Below are 15,442 nucleotides of genomic sequence, written 5' to 3'. Positions count from 1 at the left end.
TATTGCCTCTAGAGTTTTCTTTTGAAATTAATTCTCTTTATTCAGATTCATTCATTTCTTGCTACTATAATACAAATTTTTTCTGTATTACAGAAAAAAAAAAGATCTTTAAATTAAAATATACGGCAGTACAACAAAATATCATAATATCTGTATGTATAAATATTTTATAAATTAAATATATCTCTATATTTGGGAGAATTTGGATTAAATATGCTAATTATATTTTTCCATTTTGCAACCTGGACATGTTCTTGATAGCTTTTCATGAGAGTCATCAATTTGGGTGCACAAAAAGGGGACTAAACATCATCTTTAGAACGTAATTTTGTATCTGCATAAAAGGTTTGCCTCTTATATACACAATATACCGAAATCTCCCAAAAAGACCACAGAAGAGAAATCTCACATTTTACTATTTGCTCTGATAACACAGGTTATATAGACCCTTGAAACAGAGCAAAGCTTGTTAAACAGATGAATCAGATCAGTCTAGCTGACATGACACTCCACTGCTATAACCATTCAGGCACGTTCTACATACGCAGTCGGCAATACATCATTTATCTTACTTTGCACATTATCAGCGTTAAGGTCGTGACTCAAAGCAGACACCTTCTGAACACAATGGGATTAACACAGCTAAGTGAAAACGCACTGGTATGGTATTCATAATGGGATGGATACACATCCACACACGTATGTACGTGTGTGCATGCTTTTAAAGAGGTCTGCATTGCCATGCATTTTTAAATAGATGATTGCATGCATATGGCTCGAGCAAGAGAGACTGAACAGTAAAAAAAGCCTTCCTAAAGGTGCTGTGCCACGTGCTGTGTAACTGTCGTTGGCTTCTGCTACCATCTCTGTAGGGCTCAATAAGGCATGTGATCGTACACACGGCTAATTCAATCTGTCCACTTCATGTGCACTCACGTTAGATTCATTCGCAAAGCACTCTGCGTGATCTGAAGTGTGTTTCCCAGAGGGAATGTATACCACATGATTTCTATAAAAAGTTCAGTTGGTTAGTATAGCGATGTATATCTTCTATGAGTTTAAGCAGCATCATATTTATAATAATACCTTAATAATGTATACACTATAGCATATCACCATCTAGCAGAGTAGAGAAAACAAAGATACATAGGCAAGTCTGGGACAGCGGTTAAGTCGATTTATACTCTTTGCCACAGAGACAACCAATAAAACATAGATATACAGACAAATAACAGACTATTTCTCCACCTCCCCAACAGTAGTGGTAGTACTAACAACAAAAATAAATGCATTATTTGTATTTATCAAGTACGTCATTCTGATTGGCTACCCTGTGCAACAGAGGGCCAATCAGAGGTAAGAGTCCAACTGTCCATCGGCTCGAATGACTGGCAGACAGAATATTGTGTAAAAAGCTGAACCCACACAAGTGTATAGTGAAACGCACTGCTGTAAGGCTTTGTTTAGTTCAAGGCTCCTCTGTTTAAAGTCCCAGTGGTTGATTTGTGTGTTTTTCTATAAGAAAGTAATCCACAGGTTAATGAAAACACCATCCACTTTACATTATTCGCCAACATGGAGGAGAGTCTGGTGAACATTTATTAAGGGCAAACGAAAATAGCATTCAATCAAGAGACAGCTGCGAGATTGCAGATAGCTTGATCTCGATGTGACATCTCACGTTAAGCTCCTTCTGGATAGTCTCCATAAGAGCTTGTTTTCAGATAAGGAACCACAAAAAAAAAGAAAAAACATAGATGGACAGTCCACTTTGTAAAGTCAGTTAACATACAAAGTCTGTAGGGTTATAAGGGTGGAATTTACCAGCTCAGTGGTGTGTAAACAGTGCTGATTTGCAATTAGCTCTCTGGCATAATCAGAGGTCACTGTCACCTGTTGTCTCTGCAAAGGGTCACCAGTTGGCTTTGACCGCTCTAATGTCACTCACCAGGTTTTGAGCCAGACATATCCCAAAAATCTGAAACATATTTCAAAAGAAAGCATCATAGAGGAGAAAAATTACAATTCACATTCAACATGCACTCACTTTTAGTTAAACTACCCGACAAGCTGAAATATCCCTATAACCTACAGTTGTATTATACAAAAACAGTCAAAAAATACCAGGGTCATTTATAAATTAAATGTAAAATGTACAAATAATAATAATAATCATAATAAAGAAATAAAGAAAATTAAATCTGACTTCAGGATAATTAGGATTTTTTTTTAGGACTTTTTAGAACATTTTCATGACAATTAAGCATAGTTTTCCTGCCCTTCCCCAACTGCAAGCCTTTGCAATCTCATTCACTTTCTGACAAATAATGACATAATACTTCAATTTTATCATTAATTTTTAAGTATACATTGTAGTATATTTGTTGTACAGAATAAGAAATAAAACCAGCATAAATTAAATGCGTTATTTAATTAAAAAAACAAAACAGGGTGGCTTTCATTATTGTATACATTTGGTTACAGCAATAATAAAATTGGGAAGAAATGTACTGGTTAATTTTTATATTCGCCTTGCCATCCATTAAGGAGGAACTTAAACCTAAATTTTAAGGTTTAACCAGAAGGTGGCAGCATAATATCCATTCATGTGGGACTATTTTACCATTCAAGCAAATCTGTTCAGTCTTTACTACATCTTTAAAGGATATTTGCATGCTTTAAAGCATTTCCATTAGCATTATCCTTACCTGTAATAATGCAATCCCCACAAAAATCCCAGCAACGACGATCAGATTATCCTGAAGCCACTTTTCAAACTGCCCCACGCAGCCCTTTGTATAAATGTACTTCTGCTGATCCAACTCCTGTTAAAAAAGATTATTCAAAATAGAACAGCACTTAATGGCAAATGTCAGATCTAAATAAGAAACCAAATATTCAATCAAGTGCACCATGGAGCATATTAGTCTGAGTTGACCTTTAATCTTTACTCAAGTCCAGGATAAACAATTAGGCCTTCACCTGGGTGGACCTGCGCATTAATCTATTTGAGAACAAATATCCTCTCTAGAAAACTGGAAGAACTCACTCCCACACTAAGTAGATGAAATGTCACACAGCAGCTCACCACATATAACCTAACACAGGGAAGATCCAGTTTGTATTACACAGCCATGCAGGAATGTCTTAACTACTGTCTATCGAATTCTAGGAAGTAAGGGAGATGAAAAGGTGTAATTTGGGGGTGTCAGTGACATTTGAAGGTGAAGAAAGAGAAATCCACACAATTCAGCTTTTGTGAACCATACAAAAACGTTCTTCCAGGGAAGACGACACAAAAGACTTTAGAAACGTATCACCAAACCGGTAGGAAGTCTGAAGAATTCAGAGAAAGCCAGTGAAAGGCTGTATGACAGTTAACTGTTTGTACTTATTCATCTTTGTTAACTTCTTCTCTTTTTCTCTCCAAGGCCTTCCTCCAGAGGTTGAACAAAGACGTGCAAAATATTTAAATTTGAGCAAACATTTATTATATGTTCAATACTTGTTCACAACACCAAATCAATAAAAAAAAACACTATAAAAGCAAATAAAACCGGAGTAAATCTCTCCAAAGGAAAAAAAAAAAAAAGAGTATCCATGGATACAGAATAAGTACTCTGTACCATGAAGAGACCGTGGTGAACCGTGGGTGCAGTGTCACTCCACCCATACTGAAAGGCACAGGGCTGGCATAAGCCGCTGACTTCCCAATTACAGAGCTCCACAATTTCCCGTGGCTAAAACTAGAAACTAATTATCACTTTTAAAGGCTTAAACTGTTATTAAAGAGGCGAACAAGAGGAACTCAAATGCTCTCAGAATCTCTCATAAGCTTAACCCTTCTGTGCTCCTTTCAGAGGGTGGTCTGACACAGCACAATTTATACACTATAATGTTTTTCATCATTATGAATAGACCATGGATCTGCACAACTGTAACATTTCTAACTACTAATAACACACTCACCCCTTGAAGCCGCACATCATAGCCACATTGTGTATTCAGGACATCCTCCTAAAGAGAGAACAAAAGAACATGCTCAATTTATTTCAAAACATGTCTATACACACACACACACACACACACACACACACACACAAAATCGAAGTTGTAAATAAAAAAAAGATTACGGGGGTGCACCTTACAAGAAAACACAATTTTAGTGTTTCTTCAAAATGCTTGTTTAATTCAATGTTTTCAATGTGCCATTTCTTTTTTAACTATTTGTGAAATTTCCAAGCAATTTATGAGTGAAATTTGTCTCAAAAGAATTCCCACACCAATAAAACACAATCTGAAATACAGAATACAAACTTTCTGATAAAATATAATGTTTAGGATAAAATGAAATTTCATAGGATTGAATAAAACAATCTTTAGCACACAACAGGATATCATTTTAGTATAAAAGAACAGGATAATAGAATAGGATAGAACAAAAGACTTTACAGGATTTTCAATAAAACCATTTTTAAAAATAGAATAGAATCTTAGGGGCACAATAGATTTTTTAAACAATATAATAGAATGAGATATAATTATCATTTTAAAATATAATTTCAGGACAATTGAATGCACTCCTTTGGACAGAAAAAACAACAGAACACAACACAACACAACAGAACAGAACAGAATAGAATAGAGAAAGAGATAAGAGACTTCTGAGAGTTTTATCATACAAATTTTTTAACAGCAAAACAACAGTATTATCAGCATGCTAATTAAAGCACCACTTCTAACCATATACTGTATATATGCATACATACATAAAAATACAAGGGGAAAAAACAAGGGAAACAATTGTTGACTCATGACACACACAAATGCAAATTTCACATGTGCTGCACCACTGAGCTACAGTACAACCCTTAGCTACATTCTGTTATCCCTGTAAAACAGACCAGCAAATTATACTAAACCTCCATCAGATTTTTGAATGAGCTCTATAAACAAACTTAAAGGGGTCATATGATGTTGCTAAAAAGAACATTATTTTGTATATTTGGTGTAATGAAATGTGTTTATGCGGTTTAAGGTTCAAAAAACACATTATTTTCCACATACTGTACTTTATTTTTTCTCTTCTATGCCCCGCCTTTGAAGCGCGTTGATTTTTACAAAGCTCATCGGTCTGAAAAGCGAGGTGTGCTCTGATTGGCCAGCTATCCAGTGCGTTGTGATTGGCCGAATACCTCAAGCGTGTGACGGAAATGTTACGCCCCTTACCATAATGATCAGGAAACAGTCCTCCATAAAACGCGTTGCTCGCAGCTGAATATTTGGGTTGAAGTGTTCTGGAACAGTGTTGTAAATACAACTTAACCACTGATTTCTAGTCGTGTCCTCTTTTGGAAGACCAAACAAAGTAGTTTCGCTTTCTTCACGACATGGCGGCGGCGGCAACAACAATATAATAATGACTCTTTACTTTTATAAAGAATATCCCTTTGGATTTGAGACTTTAGTCTTTGCAACTTTACAGATCTTCTTTATGCACCAAGAGCTTGTAACACTCCAAAGAGAAAAGAAAAATTGAAATCGCATCATATGACCCCTTTAAAGAGTGCTGCACAGATTGTGAGGAATAACAGAAGCAGGGAAGAGCAAGTGGTAAACAGATGAAATGATTGTTTCTGGCACTCACAGCAGGGTCTTTGACACAACAGGAGAAGGGAACGCCACACCTTTCCCGGCTGGGGTTGAAGTCGGTGCAGTTGAAATAAATGTTCAGGTTCCAGTCATTCGGCCCATGAGCACCACAACATGACCACTGATGTGATATATGACATCAGAGATGACATTACTATCATTATCATCAGCACCTTTACATCCTCACACAGCTGTAATTTACAGTAATGTTTTTCACATCAAGAAAGCTTAATGACTCAGCAGATGTCTCACTTGCATATCTATCCCATTCAAAATACACCCACAGTGCTGCAGAAAACGAGAGGGGAAGAGAAGTGCTGACTCACATATTCTTGAGCAAAGTCAATGAGGTTCTGGAGGTCAATGTCATCCCGATATGCTTTAACATTGTTGCTGATGAAGAAGTTCAGCTGGTCTTTGATCCAGTCTTTAAACACAAAAGCTAAAATGCCAGCTGTGAGTTCCAGGAAAAAGATGAGGCCCAAAAACACTGAAAACTAGAAGAGAAAACACATAAGATAGTGGAGTCAGAATTTTTTTTTAAGGGAAATACTTCAATAAAAATCATTCTAATACACTGACATTTAATTTGCCTCCAGGAGGCATCTTTCTGGGTGTATTCTTAAATAATGGCAAATTCATTTCATTTAAACGACCATATCTGGGAACAAATAAACCTTGAAATGAGTGAAGAGAGGAAAACAGGTTGCAGAAAAATAGGAGGCAGGGCTCGTAGGCCGGATGCAAGGGTGGAACTCACAAATTTGAGCAGGAATGTGTTCTCCCGGAGCGCACCGATGCATCCGGCAAATCCGAGGATGAACATCACCCCTCCTACGACAATGAAGAGCCAGACAGGGTCGAAGCCGCCCAGATCTGTGATGGAGGAAATGTTTGACAGCACTCCCTGTGGGCCAGACACATCAGACAGAGTTGTTGTAAGTTCACATCCTGACCTTAAAATCCTCCACCACCTGCCAGGCTGCCACAACTGCCAGTGTTTGGGCAACTATCGCAGTGATTCATGCCTTCCACGTTTGGATTTCCACATCAGGGTAGAATCTCAGTTCAACCCCAGAACCAACAGCAGGTCTTTGACCACGCTGACAGTGAATATAAACAAGGTTTCCTTTGTGTGTGGGTGTGTTCTTGCCTGGTTTGTTATGATGGAGTAAAAAAGAAGGCTCTGAAATCCTCCTGAACACTAATTTAAAATAAACAGAATTTCCACCAATCAAATCCAACACCCTTAGTTCGATTCTTAATGCTTTATTTCTGTGATTAACATTTTGCAAATTAAAACTGAACCACTTATTAATTATTTACATCAAGTTACCGAGATGTTCCTTAATCAGCTGACATTAATACAAAGTGCCATATGGCCTACACGTGTCTTTTAGCAGAACAATCAACGGCTGAAATGGAGCAATTTCCAGGTTATTAATCAGCCAATTGACTTCATTCATTAAGTCGCCTCAAATTAGAGTGAAGAAATTACATTCACCTTTCATGCATGAATACATAACAGCAAGGGTGACCTTTTCAGAGAGGGATGACAAATCAGAGAGAGAATAGTCACAATAAATACAAATCCTTATTGAGCTGTGCGATACTGTTACAATATAATAGCGACATTAACCTGCCATGGAAATAAATAAAAGATGCCACCCATATGCTCTCAAATGTCATGGTTTCATGATATTAAAAGGGAGACTACAGACATCAAAAGAGGAAAAGGCAACATGGGGGATTCACAGAAGAGCATCTCAGAACATTTCATAAAATAAAACATGAAGTCCAACAGGAAAAAATGCTAAATATTAATTTGGGTGCTTTAACTCACAGACTTAATGAGACAACAGGGTATTTGTAGGTAGATTGTACTGTTAAAGTGTGCCGTTGTCTTCTGTTTACATCTATGATTATGTTGCTAAGGCAACCACATGGATAATAATATTAGGAATCTGAGGCATGTCACCGATCATTGTGTTACTCTGTATTTGTGTTTCCAACTTGCCTTTTCTGCCCAGGCCCAAAGTCCGATACCCAGGAATGCAGCTCCCAGCAACTGCAACATACAAGCACACAACAGAATTCATCACATTTACGCCACTTATACAATTTATGCCCACCCCACAATGGCAGGAGTTTAGTGCTAGATGTAGACAGCACTGCTCTCTTTATCTGAGGGCAACTCTTCGGATTAAAAAAAAAACAAAAACAGTCTTGGCTGAGATTCAATCAAAGAGCCGGAAAGCAGAGATTTCCCTGCATGCACTGCAATCTTTGGCATAAGGTTCCCCGAGAGGGAGCCAAGACTTGTTTTTACCTGAATGAGAGAATTCACTTGGATGCTACTGCTTACAGGAAACAGTTTTGTTTTTTATAGAGGTTTATGGTACAATAATGTTACTGTTTTGGCATGTGTATCCAACACGATCTGCAAAATCAATCTCTAAATTGACTATCAAACTTTAAAAGGATATTTAAAAAAAAAAAGCACCAAAAAACCTGATGTTGTTCCAAACCTGTAGGAGTTTCATTCTTCAGAAAAAGAAATGCCAAAGGATCAAAACTGTAAAGTTATTAGGAATGTGAGATATGTATCATTAATTTACTGATGTTTAAGCTGACATTATCTTGAGAGTCCATGCATTCACAGCTTGATGTAGTCTTTTAGAATACAGTTAGAATGGCAAAAAAAACTGTTGCAAAAAAGCCAGTGCATAACAGCTGCATGTCTCTGAGCAACACACAGCTGGGTTTCTTTACTGAATGAATGAGTGAATGATTCAATAACCCATTCATAAAGACATTCATTACTTTCAATTCTGAATGAATTCTAAGTCATATTATTTCGTAAAGTCCCGCGGGAATGCAGACCTCTACCTAAATCATAGAGTAACACTCACATATCATTCGTTTGCATACATTGCCAAAACACATCCCACCAGATTTCACGTTCATTGTCATTGGTCTTTGGACAATTCTCAATGAATAACAACACAAGTTTCACAAAGCTATTATACAGCTTCATAAAACTTGTAATGTGATTCACATATTTCATTTGGCCAACTTATAAAAAAGTCATCCATCACTCTTATTAGACAGAAACAGAAGAGACAGTACAGGACGTTACTAGACAGATAGTGTGAGAGAGAGAAAGCGATAGAGAGAGAGGGATGGGATGAGAATTTGAACCAGAGCACCACAGCTTACCATGTCTTAAGCACATGCACCAACCACTAGGCCATGGCACCAACTAGAATCCAATTTTTCTTGGACTAAACCATTCAATAAAAGATGTTTCTCAGTGAGTCTGATTTACTGACTGACCTTCTTGCTCTAATGTGTTATCAAAACTACAGATTCCCTGTCAAACTCCCACTGAGCTCTCAGCGGTGTGTGTTTGACTGCAGGTTAGAGCATTTCCAGCGTGAGGGGAAACGTGAGAGCGGGAAGGTGAGAGTCAGAGGTCGGGTATCAGCAGCCGCAAATCCCATAATCCCATTTCCCAGTGGTCTCGGCTAATCCAATGGATGGCTGGGACAGAGCTAAGGGCCAGTCATCCACTGCACACTTTCTGTGTCAATACATACCACTGACTCCCAACTCATCCCTATAATGAAGACATTAGTATATCTTCTCCACTCCTCTCGGTCCTGATCCAGGGGAGGCCAGTGACGTGGATATTGGGATTAGAAACATTCAAGCATCACAGAGCACTTAAACAGCTTATTTAGTGCGTCCAGTCAATCAGAGGACAGCTGCTATCTCACACAGTGGGATGATTAGACTTACAGTGTCTCTGTATTATCACTAACGGCAGCCAAATAAACTCTTGTCTTAAACTCTCAGCACTGTGACAGTGAACGGAACTACTTTTTCCACCAGCTGCTACATCCATAAGAACAGCTTTTGCTTTTCTTCTCCTTGAGCCATCTTCTGACATCTTTATCTTTATTTGATTAAAGAACTGCTGCATCGCCATGGAAACGTATACTTTTGGAAAGTCTGACTCGGTACATAGTAATATTTTGGCTTTATTAGTGCTGTTTGCTAAAGCAAGCATCAATATTAATTTTACTCACAGTACTCAAGGATCTGGACAAACTGCTAACCCTCTTGAAACTTATCCTACACTATGGCTGATGATACACGGGGCAACTTTGGCTAATGTTGCCGTCAGTGGGCAACCAGGTGAGACACAGGGCCCACAACCGATCTGAAGTATCCAGATTGAAATTTGTTACCTATTCTCAATGAGAAAGTGCCCATGCAGGCAACATTGCTCAAAAAGTTGCCCCGTGTATCATCAGCCTATTAGTTATACTGTACGTACATGCACAATACCCAGTGTTGTTGTTATTGTTGTTCTCAACAACTAAAACTATTAAAAACTGTTTTCGGTAATTGCTGAAATAAAATTCAAAATATGTATTTATTTTCAGAAATAAATATTAGAAGAAAAAACTTCAACGAAAAATAAAGAAATAAACAAATACAGGAAATAAGTAAGTTTAAGTTGATGTACTAAATTTGCTGAAACGACTGAAATTAAAATGTATTTAAATCTAAATAGAAATATATAAAAAAAGACAAAAGCACAGTTATTCAGTTATTCAATCTTATTTTGAATTAACAAAAAAGTGTGATGTACATTTTTACCAGTTGTCAAATGTTTACCATTTTATCATACATTTGTGTACTGTAATTTTTCTGAACTATCTGACTTTTGATTTGATGTGACTTTCATCTGGTGGGTGATAATTCTCACCCTCACATTGTTTCAAACCTGTATTACTTTGTTGCATCTGTGGAACACAAAATAAGGTATTCTGAAGAACTGTTTTTGCCCATATTATGAAAAGGCAGTGGAGGTTCAAAACAACTTTCATTGTATGGGCAAAGAAAACAGAAAGATAAAGTCATACAGGTTTGGAACAACAAGGGGGTGAGCAAATAATGACAGATTTTTCATTTTTGGTTGCACCATTCCTTTAAGCAAGCACCTAGCAACAGCATAGCAACACATTAAAAAAACAAAAAGCTCAGAAATCATTAGCAACTGCATGGCAACATTTTTTTTGCAATGGCAAACACCACTCAGATTTTCTTCAGAAAACTTCAGAAACTTTATTCGGAAATCATTTGCATCAATTTGTTTTAAGTTTAACACTTACAACGGGAGTCTGTTTTTGGTTTTGAATGCTTAGAAAATATCTTTATCTGGCCTAGATTATGGAAACATTGACAAGTTCACCGTTTCAGGGGGACGAATCTCACTTCACATGAGCTTTGGTCTATTTCAAAACAACAAAAACCATAAAACAATGAAGAACAGCCATTTGTTATTACCATATAATTGCTGAATGTCAGCAGTGGCTCAATATCAGCACGTTAGAGTCATTTTTAATAATTGATGAAACAGCGAGAGTGACTCTGGCTTGATTCATTTGTGTTTTAGTGAGAATGAGTCAATGTGTGCGAGTCAGAGAAGGGCCTGCTGGGAAATGGCATGGAAATAAACTCCCTCGCAGAGCAACAGAGGAAGAAGGGGGAACGGACATGTGGTTCCCATCTGCTGTATGAACCTGGAGGATATGAAAAGGAAAAACATACAAGAGCTCAAGCAAGGACAAAAACACATAATAAACACTTCGGGAATCAGAAATGTGCATTGCTTTGTACAGAATAAATTAGCCTGACGCATTAAGTGTGCAAACAAACACAGCAGTCAATGCTTTTGTCGCATCAGGGGCAGTGTGTGTGACAATAGACGCGCGGCCCCATCAGCTCCATAGCAAAAGGCTGAATGGGGTTCCTGAGACACACAGGGCCATGGCTCGCACTCGGGCCCCTCAGACGCTGTGGGAACAGCATGTCCCCTCTCATATACACCATTAGCCAAACATCTTCATTTGAATACAAGACAAGGGGGCTGTGAGGCTCCCCAATGGAAAGGAGGAGGAGAATTTGGAGAGGACGAATTAAAGATTGCTGGGGAGGTGGGGGGGTCTGATAGTGGTAACGTTAAGATGTCCCTTCAAAAGCCTCCTGGGGAGATATCAGACTGCGATTACAGAGCGAGGCGTCCATAATTACAGGCCATCAACTCGGCCCAGTTTGAGGCTGGCAAAGTGAGTGCTCTGTAGGGATCAGGTAGGTTTCTGCCCGATCAGACTGTCTCCACTTTAAACCAATCAGACAGGCATTAGTATGGGCGCACAGGGGTCAAACAGTCTGCTAAGACAAAAGCAGTTGAGAGACAATAAAAGGCTTTCAGACATGATGAGGGGACAATAAGATGACAAGAAGAAGTATGGTGATCAGACACTTAATTATTGATGCTGTTGCTCATAATTAGGGTTAGAGATTTGCACCCATAAAACAAGTATGTAACTTATCTTGAGCGGTTCAAGCTACATGAATGATACCTCCAATCATGCCAATTATGCTGGAGTAGTCTTCTATTACTTTTCTAATTGGTAAGATGTACAATTTTCTCCTGGCAGAGAATAAAATGGCTTAGAATAAAAACTGCTTAGATTTACATTGAATGAGGGAATTCAGCAATATCTGCAGTTGGCAGTAAGCAACAACTTAGCAACCACCCAGATCACCTTAGCAACCACATAGAAAAAAAGAAAAACATTCACCTTGACCCATACCCACAAAAAGTGGTGACTTCTGCATGGGTAAACACCAGTCACATTTTCCTAAGAAAACGTAAAAAAATCATGATCAAAGCCACTTTCGCCAAAGTCAACCAATGTATATTTCAATTTTTGTTCTTATGGGTATAGTTGAAAAATTAAAACTCAAGTTTAACTCGAACCTGCAGTGATATTTTAGCATTATTTATACTTTTATAGTATTCAGTGATACTTTATTTTTATATTTTCAGTTTCAGTAATCTGGTTATGCAATTTTGTTTTACATTTAAAAAGTTCCTATTTCCATTAGTTTCAGTTTTAGTCATTTTAGTACTTCAACTTATTTTATTACTAATTTTATTTCATACATATTTTAAGTTGAAGTTTTTAATCTAATATTTATATTTTATTTTATTTCAGCTATATTTCAACTAATAGAAACTACTTTTAGTTTAGTTTTTTTTTTTTTTTTAGTTAACAATAACACCGCAAACCTAAAAAGGAAGTATTAACCATTTTTGTCCATACAAAGAAAGTCAAAACAACACTGACGCTCATTGAATGTACAAAAAACACTTCTCAAAATATATTTTCTGAAAATATCTTCTTTTGCGTTCCACAGAAGAAAGGAAGTCATATACGAGGGTGAGTAAATGATGACAGAACTTTCATTTTAGGTGAATGTTCAGTATCAGATTTGACTTTGGGTGAATTCCTCCTGAAAAGATCAAGTCAAGGGTTTAATTTAGCTACAACAAGGTTGATTTCAGCTTCCAGGAGTATAGACCGACATCCTGGCCATGATTTGGTGAAAACACAGGCGTCTAAGTTCCAACATAACACAACAGGCTCTCTATAACGTGGGAACAATGGCAGTAGGAGAGCTAGCTGTTACAGAGGACAGCAGATCATTATGAAAGGTTAACATTTCAGACGGGACGGCATTAAAGCATGAGGGGGCACCAATTACCCCCACGCCCTCCAGAGGGGTCTTCACTACCCCATTCAATACTAACCAATGAAGGCTGGAATTTATGTCATCAAGAAGCTTAACAGAATCACGCTCCAGGCGATCTGTTCACCCCAGAAATTACTCATGGAAGCTTCCCGCTGCAAGATTTTCCTTTTATCTCACAATTTATCACTCTCTTACATGAAAACCATAGTGGAATTGAGCAACATGATTGGTTCTTAGTGATGATGTAATGGAGAAAAGTCCATATTTAAGGCTTAAGAGTCACTTAAGAGAGAGACTTCAGCTCAAAAATAAGACTTTATTATAGTAATATTTTCATTTACTCACTCTCAAGTTGTTCTGAACGCATTTGAACTGGATATTTTCCATACAATTAGTGAACACATCTATCAAGCCTCAAAAAGGACCATAAAAAGCACAATAACAGTCGCCCATATGGCTCATTTGCTATATTCCATATTCCTAAATTTCCATAAGCCATAGAATAGCTAATGCACAAGCTATAATGGACTACTTTAATGGTGCTTTTACAGAGTTCTGGAATATTGACAGCCTTTTGTCAGTATGAACTGTCAATATATGCAAAACATCTAAGTGAAAATGTACTATATTAATTTAATATATGAACTTATTAATATCAATATATTTAAATATATATGTGTGTGCGTGTGTGTGTATATATAATTGACTAAATATATACATTTTTAAGGTAAATTAACCCTTTAATAAAGCAAAATATTCTTAACACTTGGATAAATTCCGTGAAATAAGTTTGGCTGGAACATGTAAATAAAACAAAATCAGACACCTAAAAGATTTACCATTACAATCAACACCACCATAGCTGAAACCGCTCAAAAACTGATACAATCTGTTTTCCTCCAAATCACTACAAAATATAGAAAACTTGTTCGTGGAAAAGAGAAAGACAGAAATAGGGGCAAAAATAATAATTTCCAACACAGACATGGAAAAACTGATCGGTGTGAGAGGTAATCTCTGTTGAACCTGTGAATTGTCCCAAACTCCACCAACTAATGAGACCTGGATAATCCTATTTACCCCTCCACTCCCCTCCCCTCAATTCTCAATGGGATGTATTCTTCAAATCTGGAAAGGTACTGAGAAACTAATATTTCCATAATGCATTCCCATGGGAAACAGATGATTTTTTTATTTTTACCTGGATGAGTGTTTGATTATGTATCCAACATCATACACACCAGAGAGCTCATTTACCATACAAATAAATAAATACATAGCACTGGTTGGGTATATCTCATACAAACACATTGAATAAGGCAAATGTCTATCCTGCTGAACTTGTTTTGCAATCCCGATTTGTTTAGATGATGGAAACGCACAATGAAAAGATTATGAAGGCAATTTATATGAGTTTGAGAGAAACATTAAAAAGCAAATGAACTGCAGATCCACAAAACTTACCCAAAATGAGATGTTGAATCCGAACAAGAAGTATTTAACACAGCAGCTGACCTCTGCTCCTTTAAAATGATGCGGTTTTCTGCTCATTTTGTTCAGGCCAGCTAACGCTGTTGTGTTGATTCAATGATCAGCTGCGAAAAACTAAACGGATCGCCAAAAATACGACTCGAAAGCGATTCATGCATCTATATTTTAGCCGAAGAGGCTGCGACCCAGCAATACATCGCACACCACAACAATGCACCATCAACAAGCGCTTTTTCCACTGAGCTGAATCTATTCATCAGCTTTTCAACATATAAACAACGGGTGAGGAGTTAAATGGATGGGGAGATTAATGCTCCGGGTCCCCCCTGATAAACCCCGAACGCTTTGGGTTGGTGTCATGAGATGTGCTTGATATTTTAACCTAGTTGTGAATGTCCCGAGGAAAACAATCCACAGCAATCTAACAATCCAGCAAGAACAGAGAAGCGCGACACTGCAATCAGAGGACACCAGCTCACTGTCAACTGAACAAGCTGTCATAATAAAAGTCCTGTCAGCGCCAGTATCCATGAAATATTGATTTATTTCACCAACAAGTCAGTGTGAAACAAACAATGTCTTGCACAAATATGCAACGTCTTTCACCTTTTTAAAGTATTTCTGAGATCTGTTCAGGTCGTCTTGAGTAAACAGTGCTTTTCCAAACACCAACTCCTAATTAATT

The 15,442-nt window shown here is 37.5% G+C and overlaps 1 protein-coding gene across 2 annotated transcripts; it reads right to left on the bottom strand.

Moving 5' to 3' along the window:
- Positions 1 to 247: 247 nt before the first annotated feature.
- Positions 248 to 15,237, bottom strand: tspan17 (tetraspanin 17). 2 transcript variants are annotated; one of them, XR_001610211.1, is made up of 9 exons: positions 14,731 to 15,237; positions 7,670 to 7,720; positions 6,413 to 6,559; positions 5,979 to 6,149; positions 5,648 to 5,773; positions 3,970 to 4,017; positions 2,709 to 2,825; positions 1,825 to 1,978; positions 248 to 1,713 (listed from the first exon to the last, which is right to left on the bottom strand). XR_001610211.1 is itself a non-coding variant. In XM_016285104.1 (8 exons), exons 1-8 carry the CDS (start codon positions 14,815 to 14,817, stop codon positions 1,913 to 1,915), a joined length of 813 nt encoding a protein of 270 aa, XP_016140590.1. In that variant the 5' UTR covers positions 14,818 to 15,237; the 3' UTR covers positions 248 to 1,912. The 2 variants fall into 2 exon arrangements, 1 of the variants encoding a protein (XP_016140590.1); XM_016285104.1 differs by having other exon boundaries at positions 248 to 1,978.
- Between the last annotated feature and the right edge of the window lie 205 nt (positions 15,238 to 15,442).

This window comes from Sinocyclocheilus grahami, unplaced genomic scaffold, assembly GCF_001515645.1.
Source record: "Sinocyclocheilus grahami isolate Dianchi unplaced genomic scaffold, SAMN03320097.WGS_v1.1 scaffold192.1, whole genome shotgun sequence".
In the NCBI taxonomy this organism is placed as follows: domain Eukaryota; kingdom Metazoa; phylum Chordata; class Actinopteri; order Cypriniformes; family Cyprinidae; genus Sinocyclocheilus; species Sinocyclocheilus grahami.
Note: the sequence above shows the minus strand (reverse complement) of the source record. Positions and strands in the feature narration are given on the sequence as shown.

What these genes read in the sequence shown, in the direction of transcription:
- tspan17 (XM_016285104.1), bottom strand. Translation starts at nt 14,817, where the DNA reads ATGAGCAGAAAACCGCATCATTTTAAAGGAGCAGAGGTCAGCTGCTGT. An exon ending in ACACATTCCTGCTCAAATTT is followed by an intron (nt 6,150 to 6,412) that starts GTGAGTTCCACC and finishes TTTCTCTTCTAG; the next exon opens with TTTTCAGTGTTTTTGGGCCT. An exon ending in GTTGTGTCAAAGACCCTGCT is followed by an intron (nt 4,018 to 5,647) that starts GTGAGTGCCAGA and finishes TTCTCTCTTTAG; the next exon opens with GAGGATGTCCTGAATACACA.